General features: G+C 44.9%; 1 protein-coding gene across 1 annotated transcript in view; it reads right to left on the bottom strand.

Annotated features, from left to right (window-relative positions):
* Positions 1-4,937: 4,937 nt before the first annotated feature.
* The window catches only part of CUNH7orf50 (chromosome unknown C7orf50 homolog), a 106,115-nt gene continuing 98,699 nt past the window's right edge, over positions 4,938-12,353 (bottom strand). Inside the window, exons 8-9 of the mRNA XM_042828182.1 lie at positions 11,124-11,205; positions 4,938-7,198 (exon numbers count right to left, since the gene is read on the bottom strand). Of these exons, the coding sequence (XP_042684116.1) occupies positions 7,016-7,198; positions 11,124-11,205 (265 nt within the window). The 3' untranslated portion in view covers positions 4,938-7,015. The remainder of the gene's footprint in view (positions 7,199-11,123; positions 11,206-12,353) is intronic.

The following is a 12,353-nucleotide window of genomic DNA, read 5'->3' as shown; positions in this document are numbered from 1 at the left end:
TTTCCCCTTTGTCCTGTGACACAGAACCACCACAGAGCACATTCCCTTCCCTCCTGCAGCCCTTTCAGTACCATACACAAACATGACACACAGACACAGGGCTACGACACCAGCAGAACGCAGCCCTGACCACGGCCCTGTGAGCACGGAGGCAACCAGCTGCCCTTCCTTCAGAAGGAGATTGCTCCCAAACTGCTTCTCTGAGAGCCTTTAACATGGACTCTATTTGATGACTCAGTGCTGCGTTTCCAAACGCTATTCCTCCCGTGCAGTTTGCTCTGCCTGTTTGGTTGGGTGGCATCCACACACTGCTTTTACTTTTTGATCCTGTTGCTTGTTTACGACATGGAGGAGCAATGTGGGAATAGAACAAAGCGAGCACAAACCCAAAGGCAACCCAAAGACCATCGATGGCACTGCCGGCCCCTCGGCCCTGTTCTGCTGCACATCTCACTTGTGTCTGACTCACCACCACCCTCCAATACCTACTAGTTAAAATGCCAGCCTGCTCCCAAGCTGCCAACCTCGAGCCTGTGGCATGCTGTGAGAGGGAACATTTTGGGGAACACAAAGGCCTATTGATGGCCATCACCACCGCATCCCTCCGCGCTTCCTTAAACACAGTACTGCCCTACTGAACGCTGCTGTGTCAGCGCAGACAGAGGGCCTGCACTGCTGGGTGCTGTGTGTCACCTCACTGCAAGCAGCCCCGACTCGAAGGGACAACCTGTGAGCAGGGCGGGTTTGAAAAAGGAAACGTTTCCCTGTATTTGCATTCGGATTTCTAATACAGTCTGACGGCCAGGTTCAGGGAGTGGAAACCAGGAGTGTGGTTTCTATTCCCAGCCCAGCCGCTGACTGCTTGCTGCTGCTGGCAAATCTTTTAATCTCCTTCCCTCTGCTTTTCCCTCCCGCAGTAAGGGCTGGGTGGCCCCCAGGGAGCCCCCGATGGAACACGGCAAGGGCAGGGTGCCGGCACCACTGTGCAGGGCAAAGCCAGGCGCTCCCATACAGTTACACTGCTCAGAGATCCCTTCCGCAGAGCCACAGAATGGGTTGGAAGGGACATCAAGGATCACGAATCTCCAACCTCCCTGCCACAGGCACACGCCCTGACACCACCAGCACTGATGCATCCATACATCACAGCAAACCTCGGGGCGCTGAGACAACCGCATCCACAGCATCACTGCCTGGCACCCGCTCTGCACCCCTGGGCAGATGTGCCACTTCTCTCCAGCACGATTTCCCTCCAGCGCCACAGGAGGATCCCAGCCCGCTGTCCCAGCCCCAGAGTTCCCTCTGCTCTTCTGGTTGGCACAAGCAGCCACGCAGGGAGGTTTTGGGGAGGGTGTGGGGATCCTGGTGCTGAGCAGGTGCAACACAACGGCTGCGGGTGGGCACACGCATCCTCCTGCCCATCCCTTCCAACGTTAAAATGATTCTTAAACACTCTGTGCCGTGTCATGTTGTGTGACAGCCCAGCTGCTCACTCTTTGCACAGCCTCTGGGACCCCACTGAAATAACACACATATGCTTTTGGGGCAGAGGCCAGCATTTATCTTAAGAGGTGCTTTAGGATCAAAACAATCACCACTAATTCTTCCCGTTCACTACTGGGGATTACAGGACCACAAGTGACCTTTCAGATTCTTAGGATGTGGATTACGAGGGGCTTTATGGACTAATCCTAATGACTTGAGCACCCCCACGACCTCAGAGCAGGCCTGCAGGCACAGTGCTTCCCTCTGCCCACAGAGGAGCTCGGGGCAGATTTTGAACCCATTTCAAGAGAATGTCACATTGGTGCCCCTTATAACGATCCAGTTGAGTCGCAAGGGAGATAAGGTGACCTGGCTAAAGGTCATTGCTGAGTGAATGGCAGGACTGTTGGGACGAGCCAGCTGAGACATCAGCTAGCCTTCTGCTGAGACCACTGCTTTATCACTTTCAAATACTACCAAAAGACCCTGAAACGTTACAGCACGTTTTAACCCACAGGGCTCCAGCAGTATAATGCAATCTTTGATATTTTCAGATTTCTACAGCAAAATGTGCCACACTACTGACAACACCTTTCCCATCACCGGCTGAACACCCTTCAGCTCTCTAAAAAACATCCCAAAATCAAACTCAAGCCCTGGCAATGCATAGGGCTGCTGACACCAGGGCATGCACATGGCAGCTCCCATCCCCCAGCACAGCAGCCCCATTTCCCATGCCCTCTGATGTCTGCCCACAGGCAATGCTGAGCAGCAGCTGTACAGAGGCTGCTAACAGACTTCTATGAGATGTGGAGGACCCCCACCCCACAGTGGTGCACACAAGGTCAGCTAGGAGCTGCCTGCTGTTGGCAGGATGGGAGCACCAGCAGCAGCCAAAGGGACTGCATCTGTCACAGCCCCTCCATTCCTCTCTCAGAGAAGTGACCATCCATGGCACTTGTGATGGGGACAGCATCAACCCGCACTCACCTGCTGTGTTTTCATCTTCTGCTGGCACTGAAAATGCCACCCAGAAAGGGCTGAGACCGCCTGTCTGCTCCTCATTAGCTGTGTAATTCAACACAAGTCCATATTTTCTTATTAAACAACGTCAAAGATGTGCTCACCCTCTCTCTGTGGTTAATTTTTTTCCCCCTTCCTTTGTCTAAAGACAGCTGAAATAATATAAAAAAGGATTCAGAAAACAAAAGGGAAACCCTTGGGTTTTTTTTTTAAATATTTTCTAAGCCTGAACCAATTTCTGGAAGCAATTGGCAAGCTGGCTGCCACTTTCCTTCCAAGGACAGCATCCTGCAGCCTGGGCTGTGCAAAAGAAGATATGATACAACAACCACTGGTGTGCAGCCACACAGAGCTGTCAGACCACGCTGGCCACGCTCACACTCTGGGGCTGCTCGTGCTCCAGTGACACCGTCAGCACAGATCTGTGAAATCCACGAAGTCTATTGGCACGTACCAATGCTAGCAGTCCTACGCTGCAGCTCAAGCTTTCAGCACACCCCAAGAGCTTGTAAACCAGCTGTTTGGTCAAGTTAAGCCCACAGAAAGCAGACAAATAAGATGGCTGTGAGTCTCAACAGACCAGAACCGGGCAGCAAAGCAAGGCAGGCGCCAGGCCGTGTGCCCACACACTGCAGCCTCCCATCACAAAGCAGAGACGTGCTGCCCTTTGCTTGGCTGCATCAGATTTGGGCAATTTCATGGGGCTTAGGGAAGCCCGTCTGGTACGAAGGATGCTGGCAAAGGCTGCTGTAACTCAAGAAGAGCACACGGAAGCGTGGCCTTTCAACAGCCTTCTCTGGGCCCAATGGAGCTCCACAACCACTGGGGATTTTGGCAGGGCTGCAGCCAGCCTGGCTATTTATAAAAGCAAATGAGAGGGACAGATTCTGTGTCCCAAGGCTTACAGTTCTCTAAAATACAATGAGACCATAAAGAAAACAGATGTCAGTTGTGACAGCAAAAGGCTGTGTGCTACCTGAATTATCAAGAAACATTCAAAACAATCAAAATCACTAAAACTGATAGGAAATTGCTGTGCAGGGGGGCGTGAAGGGGAACAACCTTCAACTGAGCGCTCACATATTTGGGGGGTTTCATGTGTTTGTTTCTAACACAATTCCCCTTAATTCAGCCTCCAGGTTGGAGGCACAGAGAGGTAGGACCAGAATTCTTCTGGCCACGTATCTACATGTGGCATTTCCTGACCTTTCAGTATTTGATTCTGAAACCTATTTACATTTTTGACGTAGGTGTGTTTGTGGGTTTTATTGGGGAATGCCAACAATTTTCTGCATGTAGGAAAAAAGAGAAATCATTAAGAGCGACTGCATGAGTGCTCTGTGTTCATCCCAAGGTCCCTCCCTCCATGTCCCAGCCAAACTTTCCTCACAGCACAAGCTTCTTATTCAGCTTTGTTTGGACAAAGAAAGATAAACCACTGTTTTGCATCGCCCTCCCTCCGTCATTTATACATCAGCTGCATTTAGCATGGTATTCTCCACTCCTCGTAGGAAAAAGAGAAAACAGAATTTGAGAAATAATTATTTTTGACCACGCTGAGTTGTTGACTCTGTAAGCTGTTATGAAGAAGTTAAAATAGAACGTAATTATAAATCATTGCTAAGCATCCTGCAAAGGCAAGGACATTTAATTGTGTCCTTGTATGACTGCAGTCGCTGCACACAACTAATACTCCTATTTGCAGGCACAGAAATAACTGGCTCACTCAGCCATACAGAAAGGAAGACATAAAAGGAAACCAAAGCCCCAACGAGAATAAACCACTGGAAAGTTTTATGTCAACAAAGCTGAGTTTAAATTAAGTAACATCAATTCAGTATTTTGACTGTAAGTGAATCAGAACATTAAAGCATGTTTTGAAGGGGTTGCTTGTGATGAAACTTCTGTGACTGGATCCTGCACTAAGTGAAACTAACAGGAAAGTTCCTACTGGCTTCTTCTGCGTGGCACCAAACCCACATCGCAGAGTTACTTTTCCAGCTTAAATGCTCATTCTGAAAATGAGAACAGCAGCAGAATTGGCAGGATAAATGCCAAATAAATGACTTACCAGTTACAAGACAGTGGCAAACACAGCACCGATCCATCATGTTGCATATGAGTGATGAACTAAAATCAAAATTCTATAAAGATTTTCCATTCTTATGTTTGCTAACTTTCCGAGTGCTGCCTTTGCAACTGAAGTCCCTTTCAGTATTGCTTTTTCTGCTCTGCCTCAGCGGCAAAAGTCAAAAACAAAACAAGCAGAGCAAACCCAACCAACCAAAGCCCACCAAGCCCCAGTTGAAGTGCATTTCTGTACTGCCTGAAAGGATGGGAGATAAGTCAAGAGTCACCTTGAACCAAAACACAGCAGAACTATTCTCCAGTAGGAGGAAATAAGGAAATAAATTACATGCCCAAACAGCCACAATATATCCCTTCTGAATGAGAAGAGAATTCATTGACTCAGTAATATTCCAATGATGATAACAAATTAAAACCGGGGAGACAGTGGAGAGCCAACAAGATATACAACCCACAGCCAGGATCAGTCAAATTAAAGGGAACTTTTCACGTTGTCAGATACTGAGTAATTAGTGCTGTCATTAGAGGCACAATTCCAGCTTTAAGCAATTTTGAGTAATTAATGTTCCTTTATTTTGCCTGGAAGCCCTGACTTCAGCACTCTCTTCAGACAGGATCCTTACAGCTGGAGCTCCACAATGCAGATTAGCCCAACAAGAAGACGATCAGAGCTGGCAGATGAAGACACAATTAGTCAGACTGTCCATGCACACTGTTACCTCTCGCCTGGGACTCAATTTTTATTAACACAGCAGCCATGGCATGGAAACCCAGACACGATTCTGCCCTGTCTGCAGCCATAAGATAGTCTAGGCTACAAACAACATTAACATCTGCAAACTCTACGTGACCAAAGGATGGAACAAAGTGAACGAAGTGATGGGTTGTGTCTGCCTGCACAGCTCTGAGCAGCTGCAGGAATCCCATAGCTGCAATTACCCACCCCATCATGTAAAAAAACACATCACGGAGGAAATCCTGATAAATATAATCATCAAGCAATGTAGATTTCTAGATTAAAATCCTAAGATGAGCAGGAAGCAGAAGCGAGAACAACTCTTCTCTGACACCCAAAATGCAATTATAAAATCCCAACAAGACACTTAGAAAACTTCACCCCTTAGAATTCATCTTCTCTTCTGATGGAGAGAAAAAAGCATTGGTTTCTGCTTGGGCTAACAACAGGTCTTCTTTGGTTGGAAACCTCACCTTCAAGAAGCCCAGATCTTAAGTTATTTGTTACTAGGAATACATTTCATACTTCTGAAAGCTTGTAATAACCTGTGACTGTGAAGGCTGTCAAATCCACTCAAACGCTTCTTACTGAAAAATTAGGCCAGCATGTCCATAGATTCTCCCCTCCTTCATCCATCCACATTAAAGCAGTAATTCCCAAAGACAGCCACTCTTCTAAAATACACATTCGATAAAGTTGTTGGTAATACAGCATGAACAATATCTGCAGGAAGATTAAAGAATCAGGTCAAGAACACAGAATTGAATGTGTTATTAAATCATAAGCCAATACTGCAACATTTGAGTGATTGATGTCTTTGGTTCTCACTCGAAAGCCTCACTTTTAGCACATTCATAGGAGATAAATGCCCCATGTCAACGCAAATGAACGCAGATTTACTCTTTTGGACACCAATTACAGAGAAAAATGAAAACACAGCATTGGCAGGCGGCACTCAAAGCGTTGCTGTGCAGCACTTCTCATCATGGGGTGAGTTTGGGTACAATCAGATGATTTCACTACGCATGGTCAGAAGATCTGAGCTGTTCCCATCTGTGCATTATCTGAGTATCTAAACAATTGCTGCAAAGCACTGAAAACCTTTGAAATAGACAAGGAAAACTAACAAAGCTGATGGTATCTCCTGATTACTGCGTGAAGTACTAATAAGGAACTGTGTTATACAACCCGTGCTCAACAGACTGAAAATGATCTTTCCCAAATCCAAATGACACACTTCTGAAGCTGAAAGTGACAGACTGCAGCTGGCTGAGCAAACACTGCACTGTATGCTAATGCTACAAGCTGCCATTGTAAGGAGCCTCCAGGCTTTCTGTTGGCTGCTCTGCTCTTCTTGTTAAGAACTGCAAAGCTCCTCTTACTGAGCAGTAATTAGACAGAGAGTTGGAGAAAAACTCACAAGAGAGGTGTATTTTTCCAAAGATAAGCAGTGAGATTGCTTTTAATCAATGCAGCATGTCTATGGATCATATATGGTGCTCAGTTTTGACTTCATCACCTCAAAACATGATAAATATTTGTAGCTGAAAACACGAGTACAAATTCAGAAAATGCAGTATTCAGATTCATTATCAAAATATGTCTTCACAACGAATTTGAAGTATTGCACGTGATGTTCAGTGCTTCTTTCCATCAGACAAGCACCGAGACACAGAACCGCTCTCAAGACAGCAGCTGCAGAACTTGGCGTAGGCGCTCGCACTTCTCCATCACGGTTGGGTCTTCTGCATCCGATCCATCCAATTCCTGCATCAGAGCTTCAGCTTTCTGCACAGTTGTGTCTCGTGCACTGCCCTTAAGGCCCTGCAGATAGTCCAGTAAAATGGTGAAATGCTCATCTGGAACCTGTGAAGAAAAAAAAACCACAAGGAATTAAAAATACCTGCTTTGTTTTCTTCTCTTTCAATGTTCATCCACAGTCATGTCAAAGCATTACCTGAAAGGTGGTTAGGTGAACTGCACAGCCTTTTGCATCAGCTGATGCCCACCTTCAAATGGAAGAGTTTCTTGCCAATGCTCAAACTGCTAGGAAGGACAGATTGCAGTGAGAGAAGTGTTGTGGGCTCAGATGGGCAAAGCATCTGAGGGGAAATGCTGAGCAGATGTGGAATTGATGATCAGCAAACGCAAGCACTGCCTGAGAGAGAGATCCAGCTGCTGGAAGGGAAGAAGCATACTAGCCAGATCCTAGTTTTGGAAACATGTATGCAAACCTTACCAAATTCAGGAGAACGGCACGAATGTGTCCAAGGAAAGAATTTTGTGCAAGTATCCTCACTCCTACCCAAAACCATTTGCTACGATGAGATACCACCCAGCAGCACACAACAGATTCTGACTTTGACAGAATGCTTACACAAAGGAATTGGATGTAATTTGAAAAAATTGAGACATATGGAAATCATTTTTAAATCACGCTGACTGAAACTGATGCACTCCTTTAACACATCAGACATCAAAAGCAGTTTAGTTATCTGCTGTCGCCTTACCCCCATTTTACTTCCTTTCTAATTAACCAGTAAAAGATTAAATTTTAGCTTGTCTGGTGCAACGTACAACTCCATTAAGAAATCCTGGCAACAACCTCACAAAGACTTCTGATGATTCTGCAGTATTTTGAACCAGCTTGCTGTCAACAGCGTTCGGTGCACAGATCTGTTTGAGGCATTTCACCTTGTGTATCTGTGGAACTGGTTGGAGCCAATGAGAGAATATTTTTACCATGAATCAGGAGATGTGACAGTGACCTCACCCTGCAAATATGTTTCTTTGTTTGACTTTACACACACAGCATTGCAAGGCGTACTCAGCGTGAGCAAAGCTGAACACATACGTAAGTATTTAAAGGCCTGGAGTCATTGCACGAGGGCTGCTCCAATCCTGTGCAGTACCGACACAGCAGAGAAGACAGAGCTTCAACAGACACTTAATTTACAGCTTATTTCTGCAGCGACATTTGGCAGCACAACTGTGATCACTAAAACTTCTATCGCTCTCAAAGAGGAAGAAAAAATACTCCAATGCTGCCTTAATCAATAGGGGATATTACAGAGCAGTGAATCAAAGGTGCAGCCTGCACTCATCTTCGTAACTCATGCCCTATGAAAATCTTTATGGACTTCACACAAACACTCCTGTGCTAAAGAAACAGTACAGATAAAAAAAATACTAACTTTATAATGGCTAACACTGAAACTGATGATACACGAAGTGTGCCTGTAATATAAAACCAGCACACTGAAAAACAATGGAAAAACCCCAACACTTTTAGAACTGCTTTTACTCAGGGTAAACACACGCTGCTAACAGAGACAAATGCTGAGATGCAAACAATGTCAGCACGATGGTCCTCCAGCACAGGTCTCAGCACCAGGTGTTTAAAGCTCAGCCACATTTCTGTGCTCCACCTTAGCTAAATTAACTGCATCATTTGTACCCCCTGTGCTCAGACCTCGTGGCACAATCACAGCTCACTGCGTGCAATCACAGTTAGTTGGATTGGTTTGGGGGGTTGCAATGTCAGGGCCTCTTGGTGAGATTTTAGGAGCGCTGCCTGTCTTTAAGCTCCCAACAGGGAGGGCTGAAATCGGGTACTGAGGTGGCCCATCAAAGTGCTGGCAAGCGAAGTGATGCCTACAGGATCTCACTGTGGTTGTTGTAACCCATTTTCCCTTTTTCTTGTTTCTTCTCTCTTGCTCACCCGCCTTGCCTCTGCCTGACTAACCAACGTGACCAACTAACATGCACTGGAGCAGACTAACGTGGAAACAGCCAAACCAATAACCACCAGCCAATAACCACCAGCCCCTGAATGCTCAGGAACCATGTGACACCATGAAAATGGGGAAATGCTAACGAATAACAGCAGGGAAAAAGCAGGTATTGCTTGTCAATTACCCTGGCTTTTCTCATCGCTTTCTGCAGGAGCTCCACAACCCAGGGATGTGCAGCCCAGAGGCCGAGGACAATCGATGCAGTTCCTTGCTGACAGTGCTGTGCCAAAGGACAACCAGCAACAGGTGATGCAGCATTCATTTGGTACAGGATCACAAAGAAGTGCACACACTGTAGGTATGCAGTCCTGAGCTCTGAAGCCTTCAGCCTACAGCAGATGGATTTTAAAGGCACTTAAAAAAATCGCTTTGTAAATGACTAGAAAACCTCTCTTTATATCTTACAGAAAGAAGAATATCAGTACAGGAGACTTAATTTAGCTCTTGGCATGGCTTTTCAGTAAGAATATAAGTGACACCAAGAGATCAAAGACGTGGCTTAGGAAGGAAGTCTCCTTTTGTACTGTAGCCATGCTCAGATATCCGATGGATTTTATTCTATAATGGACAGGAAATCAGATTTGGGTATAAAAACACAGGCAAAAGCAGCCCTGCCTCGTCCTGACAATGAAAAAGACTTCATACATGCTTGATCATGAGCACTTGAGTGGCTCTGCTCATTGTTCTGAATCTGAATGCAGATGTTAATCATTATCTGTAGCTCATATACAACGCATCTTTGATTATTAAACAGTACAAAATACTGTGAATTTAAATAAATCATCATGCTTTCATCACGTGAAAAAAAAAACAACCCACAACAAAACTAGAAAGGAGGTTTTCATTTCAGTGTCACAGAATAGGGAATGAAGCTTGTTTTGATCTGTAACACAAACACTACTTAGGGTTAATTATTTCCCAGTATGTTGCAACACAAAACCCCAAAGCAAACAGGTAAAAGAGCAAAAATGCCATTCTGCCCATAAAGCAGTTTCCAAGCAGAGTTAAAGAGCACACATTGACTTGGAAAGGTGGATAAACCTTTTAACAGCACAGCTTAAAAATAAAAGGCAATGCAAACAACTAGATACCTATTATCAAAAACGCATTTGGCAGCTCATTACGGTGTGTGAACACTTGTTGCTTTCACAAAGCTCTGCTTTTAATCATAGGGTCCTCTGAAAGTATTTTTAATCATAAAAGCAACACCTTCTGCCAGGTGGTTGGTGCAGTTTGGGTCAGGAAGATGGTGATGCTGAAGGGTGTAAGTGCACACACACAGTCAGCCACACCTGACTGAATGCCAATGGAATGAATCAATAAGGAGCTGCTGTGCAGAGATGTGTGCTCAGTTACGCAACGGGAACATCAGCTGCAGTGCTCTGCTCTGCACTGCAATGCTCTGCTCTGCACTGCAGTGCTCAGATGCTGACTGGAAGCTATGTGGATGTTGTTTTTTAAGTTATGAAATGAATGGATTTGGGTGACGATGAAAGGCTGGCTTCTGGTTATGCTTTCTACAATCAACATGAGGTTTCACTTCTAATGAGAAAGCTATTCTAGCATCTTGGCAATGTATCCGTACGTCTTATATGAAGCAGAGACATCTGAAGCAATCCACGAGCTATGGCTAAGAGTCACAGTATCACCAAGGTTGGAAAAGGCCTCTAAAATCACCCAGACCAACCATCCTGTCACCAATATTGCCCACTATTCCACAGCCAGAAATTAAGGATATGTTCAAATCTACTCTCATTAAGTTTCAGGTTTATACAAAGCGTCATTCCTCCTTTTGGCTGACGTGCTTTAGTCTAGTAGTGTCCATGGAACAACCACCCCAAAACAGAAAGGTGAATAGCAAGCAATCACAATGGCTGAGTATTTTAGCAAAGTGCACAGCTAATGCTAGTAACCTTGGATTAATAAATAATAGCTACAATGAACGTATAAAACTTTACAACATTACCATTGTGAGAACATCTCCTGATAATACAAACCTTCTCCTTCTCATACATGTGTGAGAGCAGCCAGGTCTGCCTCGTCTTTTGAAACTTCCATTCCTTTGGGTTTTCAGACCAGCTGCAATACATTAAAAAAGAAATAAAAAGCTTAAAATATTGCGTGATCAGAATATTTACTGTTCACACACTATTTCCTACAGGGATTCTAAGTAACTTTGCATGCTTGACGTTGTGTCGATGCATAACGTTGTGTTGGTGGGATATTAGCACGTGTTTTTCTACAAGTGGCAAAACAAGGCTGGATGGCTTTTGTGCAAGAAGTGAAAAGCTCATAGGAAGAGACCATGGCCAAGAGAGAGACCACGGCCAAGAATGTGAAGTATTTCCATCAGAAAGCACTGATTCCTGAGGTCAGAAATGAAGGCCCTCCTCCTCTCAGAGCTGTGAGCGCCATGAGCCCAGCACAGCCAAACTGCTGAGCACAGCTGAGTGCAAAGAACACATTTCTCAGTATGCTGCAAGGCTTTGCATAACGGTGTGAGCAAAGTGCTGAAGTTCACAGGGCAGAAAATGCTTTGCTCCTCACTCCCCCCAGGAATTCTGATTTCATTCTTAGTCCCCAAATATCAGCCTGCATCCATGCTGCTGAAAGTGGGAAACGAATGATTCACATCTGTAAAAGTTCTTTGTTTAGCAATCGAATTTCTAATAGGCAAGATTCTAGCTGGGTTAAAATGGCAATTCTATGCAGAACTTAAACATAATTTTGCAACTGGTGTATTCTGCTTCAGGTGAAGAAAGAGACATTTGGTCCACATATCCAGCTAGAAAACAAATATTGATTTTCAAAGCACGTGCCTGAAAATCAGCACCTTATTCTGTACAACATTTGTTAATGCACTGAAATATCACTTAAAGATCCAGCAGAAAACACACGGAGAAAACACAAAATTTTATACTTGATTTTTCTCTAAGGAAAGACAAGTCCCCAGAGGGAAGCTTGCAAGATGTCTTTAATGCTTCAGTTTGTTTTACACAGCGACAGAGAGCACAGAATCAATTGAAAAGCCAGCTGGGTATGAGAATTAGCATTGTTTAAACACTGTCAAGTCTAATAAAGCAAAAGAGCCTTCATATTTGGGGAATGCTGCACCAGCAAACGCATTGTTCAGCCCATCCAATGGAACAGAAAAAAACAAGACCACAAGTCTGGGAGCCTCCACAGAACTCCGTGCCCCATCCAAGTGCTTTCCTGACTCAGAAATT

The sequence above is a fragment of the Centrocercus urophasianus genome, unplaced genomic scaffold, assembly GCF_019232065.1.
Source record: "Centrocercus urophasianus isolate 14NV4802_14NV808 unplaced genomic scaffold, USGS_Curo_1.0 seq_29, whole genome shotgun sequence".
In the NCBI taxonomy this organism is placed as follows: Eukaryota; Metazoa; Chordata; class Aves; order Galliformes; family Phasianidae; genus Centrocercus; species Centrocercus urophasianus.
The sequence above is the reverse complement of the archived record's forward strand: the minus strand, read 5'-3'. Positions and strand labels throughout refer to the sequence as shown.